The following is a 24,247-nucleotide window of genomic DNA, read 5'->3' as shown; positions in this document are numbered from 1 at the left end:
GAGTGTAAAGGCCATAGCGTGTGGTGCCTTGCATTGCTCGACTGGCATGGTGTTTTAGAGTATTAGGCTGCAGTTGTTTAATAATATTGGAATGGTCCAAACTAACCTCTGACCCCCTCTATGCTGGAGGGTGAAGTGGTGTGTAACACGCCGCTGCTCTGGGTTTGCAGGCAGTAGCGTAGTGGTGTATGCTTGGGATTGCTTTTCAAAGCAATCTATCCCTCTTTCTTTTAAGGCTTAGATTCTGCCAAAAACTGCAGAATTGGCAGCTTCAAGACTGAGCTTTTCCAGTGGCGCCCCGGCTGCCAGGTATCCTTTTCCCAGCCTCTTTGAAACAATAGATTGATAAAACTAACAATCCATTTTATACATTCAGAACAAGCTTCCTATCTTTCACGTTTGCCACATCATTCATGCACATCCCCCTTCTTACATTCCCAGCTACGTGCTTCAAATTAGATGAGACTTGGTTTCTGTCCAAGAACCTGAACTGATGCAAACAGGATCCAAATGATGTAATCTTAGCTCAGGACCTGGGGGTTGGAAGGTCTAGGGTGATCTTTTGAATTTGGAGGTCTTTCTGGTACAGGTAGGATGCTGGTGAATGCGTGTAAATGAGGGCTTCTCTGCACTGTTGTTATGAAAGGTGCTGATTGTGACATTCCACCCTGGAACTCATGGGGGGGGAGAAGGAAAAGGAAGGAGACAGCGTCTTTCACAAAAGCAGTCCAGCTAGAAAACACGGCATGAACAGTCCTCAGACAGCCCTATTCTTTCCTCCTCTTGTGCTATTTCTGACTGAGTGAGCAGTCTTCTGTCTGCTACTAATGTGTGGTTTCAGCCAGTGCACGTTACATGGTCATTCCCATATAAATCCTCAGCTGGGAGTTGGAACTCCCCCACAATGTCCCTGTTGGAAAATTTCCAATGTTTGTCAGATGCCTCTGCAGACTGGTAGGAGCAGCAGTTTGTTCAGCCTAATCTTTTCGTGACATACATTCAACAAAAGAAGATTGGATCTAAGGCAAGCCAGTGCTCCCAAGCGAACGGTTTTGTATAGCCTAACCAATAACCCTGAGGCCCAGGCCTAGGTCTCTGCTGCTGCATTTCTGAAGAAAGCAAAGTCCAAGTCTAATCTGCACCAAGTTTGTGGATCTTTGCAAATAAATATTTGCACTTTATTTTAGTGCCATGATTTTTTGTTTACATCAGGCATTTTGGTGTGCACACCCCCCCCCCCCCCCCAAAGCCCAGCAAAATACGTTGGTTGATTTATGTAATACTGATAAATTTGGCACATTGCCCAGTGAAGCTGCATGAATTACATAACAATACAGTGGCAATCAAGTCCTCTGCAGAACTGTGTGGCTTGCGTCACATCACAGCTTGAATCTTGTATTCTAGATAAGCAATTCTTCTCCCCCACCCCATCCTCCAAATGCCAAGACTCCCTTTATAATATTTTTTGTCAGATTGCTGAGTCTAGAGCTGTACACGATGCAAAACCAAGGTAACCAGAGCAAATCAGTGCATTTTGGATGCATCTAATTCCCCTCCCTCCTGCGACACACAGCAATCCTGATTAAAAGGGAGTCCAATAAAATCATTTCAAGGTAGCCAGCTCTCCTGATAGTATTCACCCACTCTCATTTTCAGGGTTGTTCTTTGTGGGGAGATAGGAAGTTGGATAAAACTGGGTCAGCCTTTTACCATCCGTATCGACTCATTAAAGTCAGTGTTTATGGTCTTGATTCATTTGATCTCGTTTCATTTCAGCAACTGCTCAAACTCGGTCACTTGCCTGGCTCCTTTTCCAGATGTCTGAAGCAATCTTGCAACTCGATCATACTGTTTGTCTTTCACAAACAATAAATTCTTCAGTGTCTATAATGATTGATTTTCATGTAGGACCTCAGTGCACTCTCCTAAAGCGACCATGTACACTTGCCGCTGGCTCCCCTTTCCCAGTTTGGTGAAATCAGACCCCCTTGATGCTGCAGCTAACCACGACTTTGTGTAAATGGGCAAATTCTCCAAGGAAAGTGTAAACGCCTTGCATGCTGCCACCTCCACCAAAGAAAGTTTTCAGAGACCACATTTGAAGCGCGTTTCTTATAAATAGGAGGAGTGCACTTTCCTTCCAAGACTAATTGCCTTCTCTATAGCAATATTGGATGGAGTATAGAGGGAGCATGGACTTGTTCAGCATTTTTCTTAGTTATATCGTTGGAGTCACACTGTTCAGAACCTGATTCTTCATGATTAAGGCTACGTTGAGGTCACAGAAGTCACGGATTCTGTGACTTCCAGAGATCTCCATGACATTCTCTGCTTCAGCCCCAGGGGCCTCGGGACTGGAGCTGGCAGCCAGCGGCACCCAGGCAGGGTTCCAGCAACAGGTGACAGCAGTGACAGGGGGCCCCCTGCAAGGTTCCAGCAACAGGCGACTGCCTCCTGACGGGGCCCTCCTCAGGGTTCCAGCGACGGGTGACAGCCTCGTATGGAGGGGCGAGGAGGGGAGGGGCCCGCCTTGGGCAAGCGGCTGGGGGTGTCCCATTTTCTCTTTGGGAAATATGGTCATCCTGCAGCTCCCAAAGCAGGATGAAGAGCAAATTGGGTCTTTTGCATTAATTCCTTCTGCCCTTCTCTCCTGAAACTGCTGAGCTGGGGGTGGGTGAACTAGGTGCTTTGAGGGGTATCAGTAATTCCACTGAAAGGGAAAAAGCCTCCAGAGGCCTCTCTGGAAAATTGCTCCCAGGGAGTTGTGTATTGGCTATGAAAACACTGATTGTTAGAGCTAGAAAGAAAATAAATACCCTGGACAGACCGGGTTAAACTTGCCTGTGGAACCTTTCAGAATGGAAAATGCTCCCAGAAGGGCAAGCTGCTTGTGTGTAAACCAGATTTTGGTGAGTCACCTCAGCTGGAAGCCACAGTCGTGACTATTAAAGTGACAAAGAACAAGCAATCCCTGGATCTGTTTCCTAGGAGACACTTAGCCTCGGAGTTTACACAGAATATTCGGCTCAGCTTTGGGGATGCGTTTCAGAAGCTTTCTAATGAGCTTGTTTTTGGGCTCTGCGGCAAACGTTGCCAGCAGCATTAATGACCTGGAAAGTAAACTTTGCAAAATGGGAGACTCCAACCAAAAGAATGGGCATGTGTGAAGGACCTTTGGAAGCAGGAGCTGTTTGAATTTCCTCGCATGTTTTTCACATAAAGATTTTTTTAATAGAAGGGCTGCTACTGCCTCGCAGGTCACCGTACTAAAATCCAAAGCAGCTCCATGGCAACGTAGGTGGCTTTTGCTGATGGGTGAAATATGATCCATGGATACCTACTAGGGCTCAACCATTATTTTCTTTCTTGTAAATGTCTCTCTGTGCCAAGGCTTCTTGCTTGGAATCAAACTCTCCACTAGGGACGCTTTTGAGCCAGACTTGTACAAAACTTGCAGGGTCCCCGGGGGGCCATCCAAATTATTTACCCTTTTTTATATTGGTGCCAGCTCATCTCACCCATTTGGGTTTAAACCATGGGAGGGAAAAATGACACTCAGGGTCAAGAATTTGGACTGATCTTCAGCAGTGTTGCCAACTCTCACTATATTTGGTGTCTGTCTTAAAGCTCCAGCTCTTAGAGTCTAGTGATTGTGACAATCTCCGCTTTCATTTTAGAAAAATACATTTCTGGCCATCATAATTGCAAAGAAAAGCTTGAAAACGTGATCCAGGTGTAACCTAAAAGTTCAAAACCCAGAAGGCAAAGAAAATGAATCCCAACATTATTTTTTTAAATCTCATGAGTTTTAAGGCAAACTTAAGCTCTGCAATATCAAACGCATGATTTTTTCAATGCTCGGAATTGACAATACTGGAACTGCAGTGTTCTGTGCTTCCGCTTAGGAGGCCTAAACCAGAGTGTGTAATGCCTGGTCAGACTAGACTCCTAGCTGCATAATAGGGGTTATGTGCTTCCCCCTGGAAGGAGGAATGTTGTAGGTTCCTCCTTCTGGAAACTAGTCCTTACCCTCCCCCCATGCTCAGACCATGTGTTCTTCTCCTGTTCCTCTTTGTCCCCCCAAAATACTCTCACGGTCATCCAAAAAGAGTGTGTGTGGCAGTTCCACTATAGTCTGTATCTCCCCATTCCTCCCATTTGGGGAAAACTGCATGGTTCTCTGATTCTCACGGGGACCGGGCTACCCCTGCGTTGGTGACTCCGGACTAGGAAAGGTTCCAAAGCTCAGTCTCACTCCCACCACAGAGGGGGTAGGGAAAACAGCCTCCTATGCTCGTTAGCCCCCACTGGTGACCCATTTGAAGGGGTGGGGTGCACCGTTTAGCAAGGCTTCTCAACCCCACACACCTTTGCTTCTCAATGAAATCTCCACTTCCCCACAAAAGCAACCCCCTGAAGGAATAGCTGTGAGAGAATGAACGCTTTTTTTTGTCTTTCAGAACTGACTTATCTTGTGATCTCCATTAACTTTTTTAATAACCCAGTTCCCAATAGCTTTCAAGCAATTGAGCTATTAAGCTGCTCTCATATGACACAAATGCAGATTTGTCTGTAATACCCCTAAGATCTATTGCATTAGCTTGCTTTTTCAAGCCAATAGCTAAATCAGCCAGCTTTCTGCCAAAGAGCACAGCCTGATAGCTAATAGGTTAGTTTTTTAATACTGTTATCTTTTACCACAGTTCTCCTGATTTGTGACTGATGGTTATTGTCTACCAGGAGAGGTAGTCAGCGATCTTGCATTTTTATTTTTTTAGGTCAATTTTGGAGAAAGAAGGACCAAAGTCACTCTTCCGAGGATTGGGTCCAAACTTGGTTGGAGTGGCGCCATCAAGGTAAAGATCTTAAAGGGTTCAGTTCATATTTAAAAAAAAAAAAAAAAAAAAAAAAAAAAAAGGTTCATTTTAAGGCTGTGGCACAAAGATTGTACTATGCATATTATAAATGCTCTGTTTTTATTAAACAAGTTTAAAAAAATGCCCAAATGGTTCATTTATGAACTAACTGCTGGCCAGTGATAAGAGCACATAGTCTAGTAGACAGGAGACCTGAGTTCTAATTCCAGCTCTGTCACAGATGTACTCAATGATTTGGGACAAGTTGCTTAACTTCTGTATACCTTAGTTACCCCATCTGTGAAATGGGGCTACTGAAGCTCTTTCCTTTTTGTAAAGGAGTTGCAGATCTATAGATGAAAAAAGTGCCATGCAAGTGTGACACAAATAAATATATTAAATTCAAGCCATTATTTTTGAGGTGTGCAAATCAAAGCTGAGTGTGAATTAATCTTATTTAGTACTTGCCTAGCACTTTTCAACTCCTTTTCGGTTTCCTTCTCCTTCTCCCTGGGAAAAGGGGTACCAGCAGACTGAAAGCAAGTGCCTCTGTTTACAGCGCCTAAAAATCTGGCTTTCTCTGGCATTTTTATTGGCTTCTGTACATTTTGTTTCTCTCTGTGTGTATCCAGGCTGCTCCTTATGATCTTTGCTTTTCATTATCAGTTTCACACACTGTTTTCACATAACTGATCTGCAAAGAAGGAGCTTGAGATTGGTGGAGTATTGCATAAAAAGAGGGGTTTCTGTTAGTACAAGACAGTCCATTTTTTTTTTTTTTTTAAAGTATGTAGACTGAACCAGGTATTTAAATGAATATCAAGAATAGGTGACTCGCTGGGCATAGACTGGGAAAATAGAAATATGGGGGTGCAAAAAATCTGCAGACTCGCATTAACACATTATCTAGCACTGCCCTGGGAGTATCTGAAAGTACTATTTAAATATGGAGTAAGTTTCACGGCACCCCCAGGAAGATGGCATCTAGGGAAACGGGTGCAGATTGGTTAAGCAACTTACCCAGAGTCACTCAGTGTGCTAGTGGCAGAGCTGGGGTTAGCCACCTAGCAGCTGGGAGCACCCTTCTCAAGCCAGGTATCCAGACATGCGCTAGCTGTGCTCAAGCGAATGCACTTAAAAATAGCAGTGTGGATGTTGCGGCACAGGTTAGCCAGCCCGGTACAAACCCATCTGACCTTTATGGGTCCAAACTCGGGTGGCTTAGCAGCATGGATGTTGCGGCATGGGCTATTTTTAGCACACTAGCTCGAGCAGAACTAGTGCATGTCTGTCTCCCTGGGCAGGGGGAGACATTCCCAGGTGCAGTGTAGACATACCCCCTGACTCCTCAGTCTTGTGCTCTGTGTGCAAGACTACGCTACTTCCCATTCAGGATTTAATTGGCCAACCTCACGAGGCCTAGGCTCAACTTGATGGCATTTTGTCTATGTATGTAATGCAGTAACTGTTCGATGCTGCATCTGATCAATTGCAAAACTTCTATTTGGGGGGAAATTGGAAAACCAAAAGGGGGAAAACGAGGGACGTGGGGAGCCTTGACTATCTGTTTAAACTAGCCACAGCTTCAAGCACCTCTGCACTGATCTACAGATAAAACTGATCAATGGCCCCCATTAACGCTTTCCAGGATAGCAATACCTGTATTTCATCTGTGTTGATACCCTGAATGATTTATCTCCCAGACAGAAAGACCGAAAAGAAAGCGGGGAAGAGAATCAGGCATGCACAGAGCCCTGGCCTGGGGGGAAAGAATGGGACCCTTGCAAAGGGGAAATGGGGAGCACACAACACCTGGTGGAGGGGAAATTGGGGGATCCTAGTTTGGGGGGATAGGGGTGTACACAGAGCCCCTGCCATGGGGAGGTGACACTCTGAACCCCTGGTGGTGGGGAGGGGGGAGTGGGAGGAATGGGGGGTAGAGACTCTGCCAAGGGAGGAATGGGGGGGACCCTCGGAGCCCCTGGTGGCAGGGGGGAGATTGAGAGGGAGGAATGGGGGGCAGGCAGAGCCACTGGCATTGAGGAGGTGAAAGAAGGACATGGGCGTTAGAGCCGTACACGTAAGGGAGCAGTGGGGAAGTTGCAGGGAGTCCCTGAAATAGAGTGGGTGGAATGGAGGAATGCAAGGAGTCCCTGATGTGCACAGTGAGCTTGGCTCACAGAAGCTATGAATTGCACGATGCCCTAGTGGCTGTACAGGCAGGCGTCCTGGTGTAGGTTGGCAGGCTGAGTCTTTGCAGATGGAAACAATAATGTTGAGGCCCTTCTGAGATCTACCTCGTTGGTCTGGACTATGGGAGGAAAGCAGTGACTGGTTTGAATTGCATGTCTGTAGATTATCCTCTGTAGCGAGTTCTTCTCTTCTTCCTGGCACAGGGCGGTCTACTTTGCATGCTACTCCAAAGCCAAGGAGCGATTTAATGGCATTTTTGTGCCCAACAGCAACATTGTGCACATTTGCTCAGCAGGCTCTGCAGGTATGTTATCGCATGGAGGGTGTCCCTTTGTCTCCCAGGCTATCTTGCCATAGTACAAATGTGCCCAGCCATTCTGCTTCCAGAAACGGGTTACCTGTGTCGATCCTACTTCAGAATCAGTCACGCACCATTTCCATTCCACTCCCAACAACCTCTTTATAGAGGGCAATGAAGAAGTTTTATCTATCAGATCCTTAATTCTTTCAACATGGTACTCTGTATGGTATAGGTGCCATCTAGGGCTGCCTCAAGCACATTTCCCAGCTAAAGCAGTGGAAAATGTTGGCAATGAAGCATAAAACAGGGAACGATGTTTGTATTCGTACCCTGCACAATGGCGCCTGATACGGTAGCATACCGAGGTATCAATCAGAACACAAATGAAAACTGAAGCTGTGTATTATAGTGCAAAAATGCCCAGATCTTTCTGAAAATGTTCATTTGGTCTCCCTGGGTTTGTGCACCCACTGTGTTGCTGGGTCTCACCACGGAGAAGGGCATTCTTTCTAAGAAACCTTTATCCAGCAAACGATCTCCATAAAAGATTGAGATCAGGAGAGGTGGCTGAGTTCATGAAACTATGATGTTGGGCAGGGCACCTCCTAAGGCATCAAAGTTCAGGGACTGTTGAAAATCAACTCTGCTGGACAAGAAACGTCCAGTTCTCTTCAAAACAGGGAGGCAACTTGGCAAGTTTCTCTACGGATTCTTAAGGAACCCCTCTTTGCAGAACTAGAAGTTAATGTTCATGCAGAGGCTTAGTCAAAACCTTATTTCTGCAGCTCTCCACTTACACAACTGAGTATCAGTTTCAACCAGGGAGGAATTAATTCCAAACAAGGGTTGTTTTTACCAGTTGTATAACATAGTTGTGGGAAGCTTTGATGAGGACACTTTCAAAGTCACCATAAAACATTTGGAAGGGGGGAAATAAAACTCTAGAGGAGCCTGCCAGGTGAATACCCACATAAGATTTGTACATGCTGTAGTCACCCCACATGAATAAATGCCTAACTACTGGCATACCGCAGAGGGTCCAATATGTCACAAATTCTGAAGCGTACTGGATGGGTTACCTAGTGGAACAAGGAATTTAAGCTGGGATTTTCAAATAAGCTGTGGGGCTTTCCAAGGGAGATGGGCACACAACTCCCTTAGGCCTGCTCTGTCGACATAGTTACACAAGTAAAACAGTGTGGGGGGAGGGCGGGGGAGAATTGTAACTATTTACTGAAATACTTACTGGTATAGCTCCTAGTGTAGGCACAATTATACCAATATAAAGAGGTCTTATTCTGGACTAGTTTATTCTCCTTCCCATACAGGAATAAGATTTACCAGTATAAACGCATCCCACTAGGGGGCTTGTAGTGCTAGACTCTACCGGAATAGTTCAAGCAGTACAGCTAGTGTATAGACAGGGCCTTGGGCTCCTTTGACAATCCTAGTCTTAAAGAAATGTTACCCTGTTATAGACCAAGCACTGCAGTTCTTGAGCAATGACCAGCAATGTTTCATCGTTCCCGGGGGAAAGAAAACCATTTGCGTGTTGTTATAATTATAAGTGCCTTTGAAATTGTGACTCAAAGATTTAGGGGTGGGAAGAAGTGAAGTTACTAACGTCTCATGCGGTACTATATCGAGTGAGTGTGCTAGTGCTGAAGTATATTTCATCTTATGTAGGAGCCCTTTTACTATGGAAAACTTTGTGTACGTTTCTTCTGAAAATAAGTTTGCCATTTGCAGACCAGAAGGAGGAGGATGTTCTAATGATGCTCTTGTGAACAATAAGGAAATGTGCACTTTAATGGAAATCAGCCAGTCCACAATCATAATGGTTTTTAGACTATTCTTTTTAGTCTCTCTTTTTGTTCGTGTTGGGAAGGTACTTTGCTATTCTGGGAAAACTTACTGCAGGATGACTGCACCAGCTTACTCAGACCTAAGTCACCGAACTGCCCATTAAAAACCATTCTCAAATTATCTCAAGCATGGATGGGTTCAGTTAAGGAGATGGCTCAACAGCACCACCTAGAGTCTTGGACTATCTGGTATGGATGATTGCTTCATGGATTTCCCTGTATCTCTAAGGATAAGTTAAACCCATCCATAAATATTAAATCTCATAGAAGGCTGTTTACAGTAACATGGGCTACATAATCATACCATTCCTTAGTGCTTCACAAAGTCCTATGGTAGAGAGAATGAATACCTCACAAGGGGAACTTGCTTTGATTCTGTAACAATGTGTTGGTTCCAAACTGACTCCCTCCCTCCCTACACTTCCTGTTCTGAAATCTCTAAATAGAAACTTGCCTATGGGACTACAGAGCATTAAAGCTTAGCAATTCTCATGGTTATTGCAGCAACCAATCCCTCTTAATTACGCTGTTTTTTTGTTTGTTCTGTCTTTCAGCTTTTGTCACAAATTCCCTGATGAACCCTATATGGATGGTGAAAACCAGAATGCAGCTGGAGCGGAAGTAAGCGACCAAGAGAAATTGGTGCCATCTTAGTTAAGAGGGGCTCCAAAACGCATATTCTTGCCCATTCCATCTATGGCTCTGGCATCGCTGATGCCTTTTCCTATTCCCTGTCTCATTCAACTCCCATACCCTTTGAGTCACCGTCCTGTTAGATGACCAGGGTACAGCTTAAGCCTATCAGTGTTCTATCTTAATTTGACAAGAGGGGTCACTACTGAGGAGGGGAAGGGTGGTTAACTTGGGACTCAAGACCCACGTTCAGTTCCCAGCTGTACCCCAGACTTCCTGTGTAGCCTTAGACAAGTCACTTAGTCTTTCTCTCTGCCTCAGTCCTCCATTTTCCCCACCTCACACACCGTGGTGGTGTGGAACCTAAATACATGAAAGATTGTGAGGCACGTGGATACTTTGGTAATGGGGGTCACACAAGTACCTAAGTGAGAGACTCAGGCAGGGCTCAACGAGGGAAAGGTCAGGACTGAGCATCCAATCTGTGTCCCCTATATGACAATACAAGGCACTGACATGGGCTCTAAATCATACAGAAGTGGGTTTTATATTCTCTTAGGCTAGTTCAGTAATGCAGGACCCTCCATAACTGCCCGTTAGCTACGTTCTGAACAATGTAAAGTTTTTTAAACTCCTATAATTGAAGCTGTTTAATTTCATAGAACAGTATAATGGCAATAAGAGTCCCCTTCAGGCGTTTAAAGTCCTTTGGCTCTCCTTCAATACCTTATTACTCCTAACCATATGTCCTAGAGAGAGAGAGAGGATAGTCTTACGTAAAAATTGATAGTAAAATCTTTGAGCTGAATGATTCACAGTCACTAATGGATGTGAAAGCTATGAGGGATTATACCACAGTGAGAGCTGTGCTATAGTTAAGGTTACATTAATAATGTGACTCTTTAAAATAGACATTTTTTCCCCCTGGGAATATGTTGGGTGATAGATCAGAAAGATCCTTAAAATACCGAGATTACTCACCAAGAAGTATTTGAAAATATGTTGGTTTACGCAGCTTATAAATTATTTAAAAAGCCTAACTCCAGTAAGTCACTAGGTGGCACCTTTGAACTAAATGCTGCTTGTTACCTGAAGAATCATTCCACATACAGACCTTTGTCTCTGGCCCTGCCACAACCAGACAGGAAGGAAATTGCTAGTTTAATAAAAAGCAATGCTCCTTCCATAGTGCTGTTATTAAAGCACTAAACCAGGGGTCGGCAACCTTTCAGAAGTGGTGTGCCGAGTCTTCATTTATTCACTCTAATTTAAGGTTTCGCGTGCCAGTAATACCTTTTAATGTTTTTAGAAGGTCTCTTTCTATAAGTCTACAATAGATAACGAAACTATTGTTGTATGTAAAGTAAATAAGGTTTTTAAAATGTTTAAGAAGCTTCATTTAAAATTAAATTAAAATGCAGAGCCCCCCGGACTGGTGGCCAGGACCAGGGCAGTGTGCGTGCCACTGAAAATCAGCTCACGTGCCGTAGGTTGCCTACCCCTGCACTAAACTATGACGGGGAGCCAGGACTGGAGCTGGAAAGATTAGCACAAGCATGTATTAGCTGATTGGAAAAGCCAAATGTGCACATTTAGCATTACAGTCCTGCTACTGGCATTTGAAATGTGACTACAATGCCAAAAGCAATGAAAGGAACATTAAAAGTCTCTGCACGGCATTCCTAGAAAATTCCTGCCGCTACACTTAGCAGAGAGCCATTCTTGTTTCTCCTGGGTCACTTTTCATTTGTAATGTCTGTGCAGTTTTTTTGAACCTCTGAGTTTTGCCTTGTTCTAACCCTGTTTTAATTTGCTCCCTTTAGAGTCAGGGGTTCAAAGCCGATGAATGCTTTGCAGTGTGCTAGATACGTTTACCAGACAGAAGGGGTCCGTGGTTTTTACAGAGGCTTGACAGCCTCCTATGCTGGGATTTCGGAGACCATTATCTGCTTTGCTATTTATGAAAGTTTAAAGAAGCACCTGAAGGATGTCCAGCTGCCCCCTTCCCCTACTAATGGGACCAAGAGGACCTCCACAAACTTTTTTGGACTGATGTTTGCTGCTGCTGTTTCTAAGGGCTGTGCCTCCTGTATTGCTTATCCGCATGGTATGTTAAACTCCTCATTTACCAGTGCAGTAGAACAGCTGTTGCCTTTAGTCTGTATCAATCTATGGCTGACAGTGCTGTAATATTCTTATTAATCTGGATGTCTACAGATGCCATGTTACTGCAGTGACTGTCTATGTACCCAGATCTTTAGCTAGCTTGGGGTAATGGGAACAATGCTGAACCGCTAATTGCTGAAGGAGGTTTGCTACAGAAAGCTAACTCTTCTCCCTCCCTCCCTCCCCGTTTCTCACTAGTAGCCTCATCCAGCTCCTCACAGGTCTTTGGAGCATGAGTGTGTTTGTTTCATTTGTATTACCTCCAGTCATTTATGCAGCACTCAAAGTGAGCTAAGTGTTTTACAGAACAAGTAGACTATTGTTTCTGTCCTGAAGAGATGCAACGAGAGAGAAAGGGCTGAGGAATGACAAGGTTGCGGCATTTTGGATTGTGTGTCATTATGGTTAAATTAGGTGCCCATCCTATCTCTTGTAGGCAGCTCAGCAGAGGGGTTTAGCAGGGATTTGGCCAAGCCATCACCCTCCCCTCAGACAATGAAAATTGATGGGCATTCCACACAGAAGGGGTAGCATGGAGAAAGATGCTGAAGTGAGAGATGGAAACAGGGCAATGAGGCTGGCTCTAAAATGCCAATGATTCTCTTTTCCTTATCCAGCAGTATTTCTTTACTCCGCTGTATGCTGTGCTTTATGGAAAAATCAGTCTGATTCCCGGCACATCTCTCTCTGCCAACTTCTCTCCTTCCTTTTAAAATCAAAGCCCTAGATACTGGCTGTTAACATGGCTTGAATTCTTAGTCTGATACCCTTAGATGCTACCATGAAAATGCCACTCTGGGCTTTTATCTCATTCTCGGCACTAACTTTTAGGCAACAGATCACATCACAAATGGAAAAGAGCGGGGGGAGAAAAGACCATGAAATTCAATTCACCAAACCCTTGACTAATTCTATTCCAGGCCTTTCTCTTCCTTTTTAAATTGTCCTCAGTACCTTGTTTAATGGATGCAGCTACATACAGATTTCATATTGCCATCAATGTTCTGAATCTATAAGAAGCCTTTCTCTACCATAGCTCTCCAGACAGATTATATGAGGCCAGATTTTCATTGCAACTGTACAGAAACTGTTTTTGACTTCCATCATACCTGAACAGTATATAAATTAATGTGCAAATGAGTCAGGTAAGAAAAAAATCTAGGGTGACTTGGCCAAAGAGAGCCTGCCTTTTGGAGAAGGCGTGTTTTGATTTATACAAATTACAAGTGGCTCCTAAGGCAGTAGGTGCCGCTGCCATAAAGCTAAACAGCCCACACACCATGCAGATCCTTCCCCCACAAATCTGATTCCTCTCCAAAGCAGCCCACACAAATTGATGCACCTTGCAAGATGTTCTGAAGTTCAATGGACCCCAGCTATTTTGGAGCAGAGGAGGAAGCTTGTTTCAGAGCTCCAGGCCCCTCACAGAAAGCACTGTACTGCAAGCCGCCTCTGGTGTTCAGTCAGTTGGAATCCAGCCCAAGTGCATCTGTTGATCCCAGCTATGGCCTTGAACAACACCCTAGCTGTGCCAAATCAAAAGTGGCTTCCCTCCGTTTCATGGTAAATGCCACCAAGCCACAGCTCGCCCCATACGCCAGTTTGAGGAGAGCACAGACCTACTGAACGGTGCACCCTCTTTCCAAAGCACCGTGTGAGGAATGTGAGCAGCAACCGAGGAAGTGATCAGCTGAGTAACAGCCCTCATAAGCAAGCCATCCATTTATTGTGCAGTTTGGTGTTTACACGGAAGTGGAAAACCAATTTTAACCGCCTGTCTTGCCTGGCAAGCAGTGCCTGCGACTCCAGGGTTTGTAAGTGTAGGTGAGCAGATTATCCAGCAGGAATCTCCCTTGTCCAGGGTAAGGTTCTGATTGCCCTGAGCTATGCAGGCTCTTTCCTAACCTGTAAGTGTTTCTGGGCTGGGGGATTTGACTGGAGACGCTAACCTAGTGCTCTGTTTGTTTTCCCCCCTCCCCCCAGAGGTCATACGGACAAGACTGCGAGAGGAAGGCACAAAATACAAGACTTTCTTTCAGACGGCTCGTCTGGTAGCACGTGAGGAAGGCTACCTGGCTTTCTATAGAGGACTCTTTGCGCAGCTCATCAGGCAGATACCAAACACAGCCATTGTGTTGTCCACCTATGAGCTAATTGTGTACCTGTTGGAAGACCACACTAAGTAGCAGAGCCAGGGAGCATCCTCTGGAAAATAAAAACTGACATTGAGCAAATAGTCATTAAGAGACTGATACAGGTGATGAAGATGGAGAATAGCTATGAGTCTCTGATCACCTGCTGGACACTTTTCCTTTTGGATTCATGCTTTCTGGAAGGTTTCAACTCATTAACGTTAATAGTTAATTATAACTTTTTAACTTAAGGAGAGATGATTCAGAATTAAACTGCTACTAAATTAAATCATGCTATTTAATTTGTATGTTTTGGTTGTCCTTTTCTTTAAGCACAGGTATATGTGGCATATATGTACCTGTGCTATTGAGATGTTTCTTGGATTGATAGTCATTAAAACTGTATTGAAGTGGGAGAGGAACTGGTTTGGAGTCTGAAACTGAGATCTCCTACTACTGGTGTCACAAAATATTATTTTCCAGAAGTATTGAGTCCTAAGACCTTTCAGTGTGCTTCGTGGCTGATTCATGGGTGTAATATTCATCACCCATGTGAGCTTTCAGAATGGGGTACTGAGCACAGTGAGGCAGCTTTGTAACACGCAACTTGACCGGTATAAAATGTTCATGCCGGAATCTCCTGGATGAGCCACTCTATTGGAAGACATTCCTGTAAAGGTTAAGGAAAATAGCTTCCCTGAGAGAAACTTAAACTCTACGTGGGAGGGCACCTAATTGAATGTTTGCATCATTTAAGTCTTCTCTAATCTATTACTTTCCTCATCTCCAGTGGTGACTTCTTCTTTTCTGAATGGCATGGGGGAATCAGTACAAATTCTTCGAGGTATGAAGCCAACTCTAGAGCTCAATATTTAGGAGTTAAACTGTTTTGGTCATCAATAATTATTAATCTGACTTGCCCCTGAGGAACAGCAACTTGGTGATTGGAATGCAGTCATGCACATCTTACCTCCTGATAACCCTTGCTACCTCACTGGGCTAAGTAAAAAACCCTATAAAGCTATGTAAAGAGACTTAAGGAAATAATTTATAAAGTTAAAAATGGAGAGATACAGATCTCCTACTCCAGTACAACCTATTGGACTGTTCTCACCCCACTTCATGTAGGTTTAGTAATCTCATGTGCTCCAAAGAGACCAGATTGAATGGTTCCTCCCCCACCACTTTGGTCATCTTTCACCACTAGTCAATGACCTAGCTTCTGCCTCTCAATTTTAAATTACACATCGTGCATTAGCTTTAATCCTTTCACGGGGCTATTGAAATGTGCTTATACTTAAGCAGTCATTTATATTGTTGTAGCACCCAGTGGCCTAGATATCACTGTCCAGGTATAATTGCTGGGTGTTTCTGGATAATTTGGGGGGGACTTAAAGGGTTACATTTGGTTTTGCCTTTTGGACTGGCCACTATGTTCTTGTACCCATTAGTGTAATTTGCTTTGACAGCTGAGACAAATGCTGCAGTGCAAGACAGATCATCTTCTGTCTTTTCTACAGCTGAACTGAACAACTGAGCTGCTCGTGACTTCAGCAGGTGTTGAATTCTTGGGCATATACCAGTGTTTACTTCTCTAACTTCACCAAGAAGCAAACTCAGACTTGGGAGCGTGTTACAAATTGTTAGGAAAAAGCCCATGAGTGAGGCTAGGGCTCTAGAATCCTGTCTGCTTGTAAAAAGCTAATGAGAATAAGCATGATGGTTAGAAATGTGATTACTGACCCACTCTGTGTCTGTAACAAAATGCCAGTCTGGATGCTAACAATTAAGCCCCCATTGAGGACAATTGCAGAGGTAGGAGGAAAGTGAAGCATATGTACCCTACAGATGACACCCAATGTAACTATAGAAGAATTTATTAAATCCTGCAGAGGCTCATTGGAAAGGAGAGAATGTAACATTTGTTTGAATTTAAAATAAAACAAATTGAAAGAGTTGAATAAACTAGAAATTGTGAAAGGACTCTTACAATAGTTTTGCTTCTTGTCTCTCTTTAAAACCTTTGTGGGAATCAAAACTGTCAGTTCGGAAACCAAAAGATTTTTGCTGCTTATTCCTTCAAAACTTGAATCTGAGATCTGCTTCCTTAAACTGTTCCGGTTTTTCATGTACATTGGCTCACTTTTACAGCATTAGTCAAGTGTCTGGGCTGCTGGTGCCTCCCTTTTAGAAAAAGGGAAATTAGTGGTTTGCTTGAAAGGCTCAAAACTTGAGATTACAAAAAGGGTTTTTTAAAATATCTAAGCCTGTTCAATAAGGTGTTTTGGGTTTTTGTTTTTTTTTTACTAATGACCCTGGCAAATAATTTGATGGGGATTGAACATACTATATTGACAGCTGTTGGAAGATCAATTCAAGTTTAAATTATTCCCTCCTCTTTACACTAAAATCCAAAAAGTTCAATAAAAGTCTAAGGCCCTAATCCTGTAAAGATTTATACACATTTAACGTCCCGCTTTGTGAGTAGTCTCTCACTGAGGTCTGCTTCTGTAAGTCTAACTCCATTATCGGAGGGAAGGACTGGAAATAGTTCAAGGGACAGCCATGTTAAAATACCCTAAAAAGGCAGGGGATTCCTTTTTTTGCGGAGATGTTTACTATGTTTTTTTCACAATTGATGCAGTCTTAATTTTTAAAAATTCATTCTGTTTTGGCAACGAAAATATACTAGTCCATGTCACTTGTGTTTCACTTCCAGGTTCTTGCTTCCTAGCACCATGTTGCAAATACTGGGTAATATCCTGGCCCCACTGAAGTCAGTGGCAAAACTCCCATTGACAACAGTGAGGCCAGGATTTCACCCATTGTAGGAGAATGGTTAAAACAAGCTGTACGGGGGTTCAGGATGCCAGTTCCTGTAAGTCTAATTTTTGTGGTAGCTCTGATGGAACTGATAGGGACTGTTGGGATCTGGGGGTCCAGCTACAGGTGAGAGGATGGATCATAGCTCCTCACAAGGCTGTTGGCATGAGTGGTTATATATTACGGTAGTGCCTAGAGGAAGTGGTCAGTCTTCATTTGTCATTTCTTTTTCCTCCTCTGAAAAGTAGTGGATTTCCTCCAACTTTGAAGATTTTTAGTCTTTATTCACTCCATTCTCTATTCCCCTTTTCTTTTATGTTCTGCCTTATCCCCATCTGTCTTTGTGGTCCTGCTTCATATCGCTTCTCGGCTCTCTATGAGCTGAGGGGTGAAAACATTAGTACTCACATGGAAGCAGCCTTGCTTCATAATTATGAAGCAGGAATCTATCTCTTGTACAGTTGAAGAAAAAGGAGGCAGAAATTATAAGCGACTTGACCAATGCCAGAAGGAGGGAGTGTGTCAGAGCTACGATTAGAATACGGGTGTCTCAGCCAAATTTTTTGATTGTCCATTGGTTCTGGGTGCCCAGTTTTTGAAACAGCTTGGTCTTTGGTTTTCAAAATTGCTCACACCTGGAATTTCATTTGATGTCAGTGGGAACTGTGGGTACTTAGCATCTCTGGAAAATTAGGCCAAATATGGGTGTCCAGAAGTTGAGAAACATAAAACTAGTGCCCGTTTCTTAAAAGCAGCCCCTCTTGTCTATCCTAGGCTGCACCTCTCTATTGAACTGACCCTCTTTATAGCCAAAGGCACAACATTTGCTCAGCCAAAGAGCTGCCCCACTTACAGCCAGCCAGAAGCAGCAGCCCAGGTGCCACTTGCCTTTCACAGCCGTAAACTGGGCTGAGGTACTGTGACAGAGTCCTGGGCAATAGCACCTATTGAGTTTGGGGAGAAGGGAGGGGGAAGGAAACAAGCCTGCCTGTATCAGAAGGCCCCTCCCCCAGCCCGAGAGGAGGAAGCACTAAATCCAGGGTTCAAGTAAAGGCAGGGGACAACGGATGATGAAACAGGGTCACAAGGTCAAAAGCAGGGAGCCAGAGGGGTGCTGGGAAATAGTATCTGAGCCAGCACTCTGGTCACTGCTGCTCTAATCACTGACTCCCGAGCAGACCTCATTAAGAGGAGCTGTGCCTAACTGAACGGGGTGAGGATTGAGAGACTAATCAGGCCATTAGATAGATGGTACAAAAGGCACAGGAAGAAAGTGGAATGGGAGAGACTGTTCTTCCCTGCTCACCTTTGGAGCTGAGGGCTCCATAGGACTGGAGGGAGGATATAGAGGTGGTGCAGACGAATATTGTAAATAAACTGCACTGTGGGTGTGTTACCTGAAAAAGGTCTCTGAACGGTGTGTGAACTTGAGCAAGGCAGGGGAGAGAGAGGGCCCTGCCACACATGGGGGCTTGTCTGGGATCTTAGCCAGCAGGAAGGTTTGGTGGCCTGGATGATGGAGGAGACCTTGCAATTGCTGGTAAAACAGCAAGAAGAAACTGAGAAGACCCTGCGAAGTTTCCAACAATCCTATCACATGGAGAGGCAGGCCTCACAGCAGAAAAGCTTGCAGGATTTCATAAGAGAACAAGCCAACATGTAGCAGCAGCTCCTACAGAAAGTGGTGAGTCCTATGATGGGGGATGGTAACCAGACACAGGGCCTAGGGCCTATGTAAGATGGGCCCTGCTGATGATCCTGATGCATTCAAGGCACTTTTGAGAGGGTAGCTATGGATGCAGGTTGGAATAGGGAGTCAGCCTCAGGGCCCAGGTTCCCCTATCTGTGGGGGAAGCCCAAGTGGCCTATATGGCTCTGAATGAGGCTCAGGCCAGGAATTACAAGGCAGTGAGGGCAGCCATCTTGGAGCAGGTCGGGCTGTCCACTGAAAAGTGCCACCGAAAGTTTTGATCTGCAAGGCGGGCTGGGGGTTTATGGTCCTGGGCATTCACCCAAAGGCAGACTGACTGGGTCATCTGCTGGCTGAGACCATACACCCAAACTGTGGGGGAAATAATGGGAGCTCTGGTGCTAGAAGAGTTCCTTCAGGGCCTTCCTGAGAACATACGAGTGTGGGTCAGGAAGCATCTACCAGGTTTGATGGATTCTGCCGTGATATTAACTGAGGAATGCACAGAGGTGGACTTTCCTAGGAAAGGAGGACAACCGTATAGGGGTCTGGAGCATGGGAGGCAGACCAGAGACCCTCAGTAGGAATGGAAGAGAGACAGGTGACGGGGACACACAAAGGGATTGCCTGTACATGGACTGTGGTTTGGTGAGTTTTGTAGCTGGGCCGGAACTAGAGAGAAGCAATGGACAAACTGTCTACACTTCAGTTATGGTGGGGAGGAAACTCAGGAGGGGCCTTGTGGATACAGCCTCAGCTTGCTCTCTGGTCTGGAGGGACCTGGTGAAGTCTCGCTGGATGATTCTAGGACAGTGGTTCTCAAACTTTTGTACTGGTGACCCCTTTCACATAGTAAGCCTCTGAATATGCCCCCCCCATATCAATTAAAAACACTTTTTAAAAAATCTATTTAACACCATTATAAATGCTGCAGGTGAAGCGGGGTTTGGGGTGGAGGCTGACAGCTCATGACCCCCCATGTAATAACCTCACAACCCCCTGAGCAGTCCCGCCCCCCAGTTTGAGAACCCCTGTTCTAGGAGCAACTATGAATATAGTGAGTCCATGAGGATAAGAGGTGCTGCCCTGTGGCCTAGGTGCCCCTTGAGTTTCGTGGGAGGTTTTGTTGGAAACAGGTCGAGGTAGTGGACAGGCTGCCCTATCCGGTTGTATTGGGCACTGACTGGAACCCCTTCCCAATAGGGAATCAAGGCGGTATAGGGAATCCCAGGATGGGGAAAAGGAAGCCAGAGGGGAGAGAAAAGAGAATGAGCCCGAAGGAGAAGCCATAGAAGCCTCTAGACAATAAAGCCTAAATCAGAAGGAAAGGAGAGCCCTTTGGGAAACTGAGGTTGCGGGGATAGGAATTGAGGAAGGAGGTACAGGGGAAATAGCCCAAACTCCTTAGTAAAGGTTGGGGGACCTATGAAGTCACCTGCCACACAGCCCCAAGGAGAAAAAACCCAGGCATAGTTTTGAGGGTTAGGAGAACCCGAGGCCCTGACTGATCAGGGGGATAAAGGGAGTAACCTTGAGCCACTGCCAGATACAAAGGGAGAGAATCTTGTGAGCAATTCCCCCAAGTACCCACGGTGCGAAGACTTGTGGGCTGAGCCTGAGCTGTGGGGGTATCCTCCTCCCCTGAAGTGTGATTTCTGTGGGTGGAGACTGACCAGACTCCACAAGGGTGACCCAGATGATCACCCGAGGGATAGAGAGACTCCACAGGGAGGCACCTCCGGTAAGGGATGGAGAGTGGTGGTGGTGGGGGGAAGAGGTGTGTGACAGACTGCTGGGTACAGCAGCTCTAATTCATTACTCCAGAGCAGACCTCATTAAGAAGAGCTGTGCCAAACTGATGGGCTGAGGAGAACAGAGGCTAATTAGGCAGATGGTACAAAAGGCACAAGAAGGAAAGAAAGCGCTTTTCCTTGCTTGCCCCAGGAGCTGAAGGTTCTCCAGGACTGTTGGAGTCATGGCACAGTATAGAGTATATGGGTAGTGGAAACTAATATTGTAAATACACTGCACCTGGCGCTTGACCAGGAAAAAGGTCTCTGAGGTATATATGGAGTTGAGGAGAAGCAGGAGTGACAGGGCCTTGCCCCAGTTACTCTTCAATAAAATTACTGGCTCCAGCCATGGGCTCTGAAAGTCAGTGCTCAGCTGCTGTAGGGGAGACCTATAACTAACCTGCATTTGTCAAGCAAAACTAGCATGCTTTCATGTCATTTTTCTCTCCAAGACCAGAAACTTACTGAAGATTTACCTTGCCCGTCTGAAAACCGGAGGGGGCTGCACCTCTGGGCCTTTCCACTGTTTACAAGCCCCAGGCTAGTAGCCAAGATGTAAAATTTCCCATAAGGAAAGGAAACAGGGTCACTCTTCAGTCCAAGCTGAGGGCAATGCACAGAATTAGCTCATGCAAGCCGCAGTCTGGATCTTCAGCATTCTCGGACTTTCACTCACCTAACATCTGCAACCCAGGTAGGGAAACTGGTTTGACTTTGAGAGGGGTTGTCACGCTGGCCGTCCCTGTAAGTAACACAACGTTCTTCGCCGCCTCCCTTGCTCCGCACGATCTTAACATTTCACAACCCGCCTCTCCCACTGTACCCTCCCCGTGCGTGGAATGACCCCAATCCGTGCTGCTCTCTGACCGCTACCCTCCTCTTCCTCCTGCCATGCCAGCCGCTGCGCGCTTGAATCACACACACGCCGCCTTCTCCCCCCGATTCACAGCCCCTCCTGGCACGACATTGGCCTTTCACGCTGCATCCTCCACTCCTACGCCCTCCTCCGCGTTCCAGCCCGGCCAGCCGCTGCAGACGCAGGAGCCGGGGGGCCTCCTCCGAAGCATGAGTCACTTTCATGCTTCCCCCTCCGCCAAGCCTCCGAGATCCCCACCCGCCCCCTCTGCCCGGCGCTGATTGGCGGAGCGGCGGGTGCGCTGCGGTGTGGAGGGGCGGCCGGCGGCGCTTACAAAGCGCGGCGGCGAAGGTCACAGGCGGAGGATTGGCTGGCGAGGGAGCGCGTGGAGGGCCGGGCGCGTTCTACGCGCGGCTACTCCGCGTTCGGAGCGGGCGGGCCAGCGTTCCACGGGCCGCTCCCGAGCGTTCCACGGGCCGCTCCGGTAATGGAGGCCGTCGGCGCGCTGCTGGCCGGCTGCCCGGTCGCCGGCCTGGCCGGGGGGCTGGGGGTCACCGTCTGCGCTGCCGCCGGGCTGCTGCTCTACAAGATCGCGCGGAGGTAAGGGGCGGCCTCTTCTTCTGCCGCATGCGCTCGGGGCGCGGGAACCGGAACCGAGCCGGCCCGTTGCCACTGGGCTCCTCCAGTAGACGCGCTGCCGGGAGGAGGCGCGCTCCGATGGGGAGCGGGGCGTTCCCTGCTTCCTCACTTTCCCCCATGCGGGTTCCCTTTGTACGGAGGCGGCGATGGGTGCCTGGGTCCTGCTGCTGCCGCGGGAGACGGGGTGCCCTGCCTCGGGGACGCACGCTGGCTGCGGTCGAAGGGGAATCCCCTAGCGGGGGGAAGCGGAGACTTGGATCCCGGGCGCTGCTGCCGCCGCGGCGGATGGCGCTCGCGGGGTTCTGTGTGGCATTGCCGCTGCCGGGTGACCGGGCTGTAGGAGCCGGGCAGGAGGGGGGACGACACGTGGAGGGGACTGTGTTTGCCATGTGGGTGACTCCATAGGGGGGTGGAGCAGGGCTAGCTGAAGGAGAGAGAATAAAGGGGTAGGAAGCCCGGAGCCCTCTGCGAAACAAGGGAGGAGACGTAGCTCTCCCCCGAGCTTGTCACTGAAGCACAGGCAGCAAAAGAGGGGTTAGGCACCATGAAGAAAAGACCCCGGCCTCTGAGAGCTTTGGCACAGAGCACGGGTGGAGTAGGAAGGGCGGATAATGGATGCTCAAGCTCACGAGGAATAGGCGGGACCTAGAGCAGGCAGTCCATAAACCGTCGGAGCTGTGCTGTTTGGGTGCCATGGCCCTGCCTGATCCCCTAGGGATTTAGGTTCTAAGGAGGCTTGGAAGGGTTAAATTTTTATCATCAAATGGCTATAAAGGTCAGTTTCACCGTAAACCGTGGGGAAAAAAATATTTCCCTGGATTATCAGCACTTACTGCTAAGAAAAATGCTGCTTCATCACTTCTTAGTTTGATTTAAGGCTCCTTGCTTTGTATATTTTGATACGATGTTGACAACTTGTGTTTTAACAGTTATAAAGTTTTGAAATTCCAAAAGTAATTATGTCTCTTGCCGTTACATAATTAGTGTCTGACCCCCCCCATTCATTTTCCACAACTGTAAAAATTTAAATTGATAAAAGTTGAAAAAATGCTTAAAAATTGGTGTTTTTCAAAATTATTTTGAAAAAATAAAATTCTGGCAAGTCTAGTTATAAGCGCTTTGTGGCAAACACTGTGTCTTTATGTGATTGTTCAGTGCCAAGCACAATGGTGCCTCAGTTGCTCCTGGGAATTTTGGGTGTTATGGTAAAATCGTGTATGGTAAAATATGTAGAATGGGTAAGAGTGTAACTGACAATGGCATTTCTGTCTGTTAATTTCTTCCATAATTTCAGTATCTGTCTAGGAAACAAAATTCCAAAATGGGCAAAAATTTGAGCTGTATGGGAGCAGTTATTTGTAGGGGGCTAGCCGGATACATTTTTTTCCCATCCCCAAAGCTATTTCCTGTCTTTGTGTTCCATAACTGAACACCAAGCACTTGGCTATTCTAGGAGATACGTAAATTCATAAAATCTAAAGTGTCTTCCCGTCCTTCAGTAGATATTTTGATGGCTGGCATTTTTTGTTAACTATATTACAATAAGTTATTTACCCAAGTCTCATGGCAGCTCTACACTTAAAAGCTGCAGCTGCACAGTGCTTAAGGCCTAATCTATACTAGAAGTGCTACATCTGTGCACCTGGACCGATACAGCTGCTCCGCTGCAATGCATCTGGTGAAGATGCTCTATGCTGATGGGAGAGAGTTCTCCCGTTGCCATAGCTACCACCACTCATGGAGGTGGATTTAATATGTCGGCTGGAGAAGCTCTCCTGCTGACATAGTACTGTCCACACCGGTGCTTAGGTGGGTGTAATTTATGTTGCTCCAGAGGGTGGCTTATTTGCATCCCTGAGCAATGTAATTTACTCCTGGTGGAATTCTGTGCCAAAAAAATTCTGCACACAATATTTCAACATTCTCCATGTTTTATTTGTCAAAATAACACAATATAATCACTCCAGTTTCAATTATTTTGATGATTTATTTCAAACTACCTGTCAGCAAGTATGTCTGTAACAATACAGACAACAACAAAAGATTTCCCCATGAGTAGAGAATTAAAGAAACCCCTATGCTTTTGTTGAGTGCCTCACTCTGGGTGTGTCACGCATGCCAGCTGGGCACAGCTTGGGGGGGAAAAACTCTGCCCCTCCGATCTCTTAGTTGATTCTCATTTTTTAGCCCCACCCCCTAGCGTTGCCATATTTCAAGTTCCTAAATAGAGGATAATGGCAGGGGTAGGGGCAGTTGGAAGGGAGGGTACAGTTGGGGAGTGCTGTAGAGGGTATTTGGGG

At 46.1% G+C, this 24,247-nt stretch overlaps 2 protein-coding genes across 2 annotated transcripts in view; both read left to right on the top strand.

The window, feature by feature from the left end:
- SLC25A33 (solute carrier family 25 member 33) overlaps window positions 1–14,899 on the top strand; it is a 34,371-nt gene extending 19,472 nt beyond the window's left edge. The window contains exons 3-7 of the mRNA XM_065421328.1: window positions 4,779–4,856; window positions 7,253–7,353; window positions 9,770–9,836; window positions 11,672–11,955; window positions 13,998–14,899. Of these exons, the coding sequence (XP_065277400.1) occupies window positions 4,779–4,856; window positions 7,253–7,353; window positions 9,770–9,836; window positions 11,672–11,955; window positions 13,998–14,200 (733 nt within the window). The 3' untranslated portion in view covers window positions 14,201–14,899. The remainder of the gene's footprint in view (window positions 1–4,778; window positions 4,857–7,252; window positions 7,354–9,769; window positions 9,837–11,671; window positions 11,956–13,997) is intronic.
- A 6,896-nt stretch (window positions 14,900–21,795) lies between these two features.
- TMEM201 (transmembrane protein 201) overlaps window positions 21,796–24,247 on the top strand; it is a 46,675-nt gene continuing 44,223 nt past the window's right edge. The window contains exon 1 of the mRNA XM_065421401.1: window positions 21,796–21,908. Coding sequence (XP_065277473.1) covers window positions 21,796–21,908 — 113 coding nt within the window. The remainder of the gene's footprint in view (window positions 21,909–24,247) is intronic.

Source organism: Emys orbicularis, chromosome 22 (assembly GCF_028017835.1).
Source record: "Emys orbicularis isolate rEmyOrb1 chromosome 22, rEmyOrb1.hap1, whole genome shotgun sequence".
NCBI lineage: Eukaryota > Metazoa > Chordata > Testudines > Emydidae > Emys > Emys orbicularis.
The sequence above is the reverse complement of the archived record's forward strand: the minus strand, read 5'-3'. Positions and strand labels throughout refer to the sequence as shown.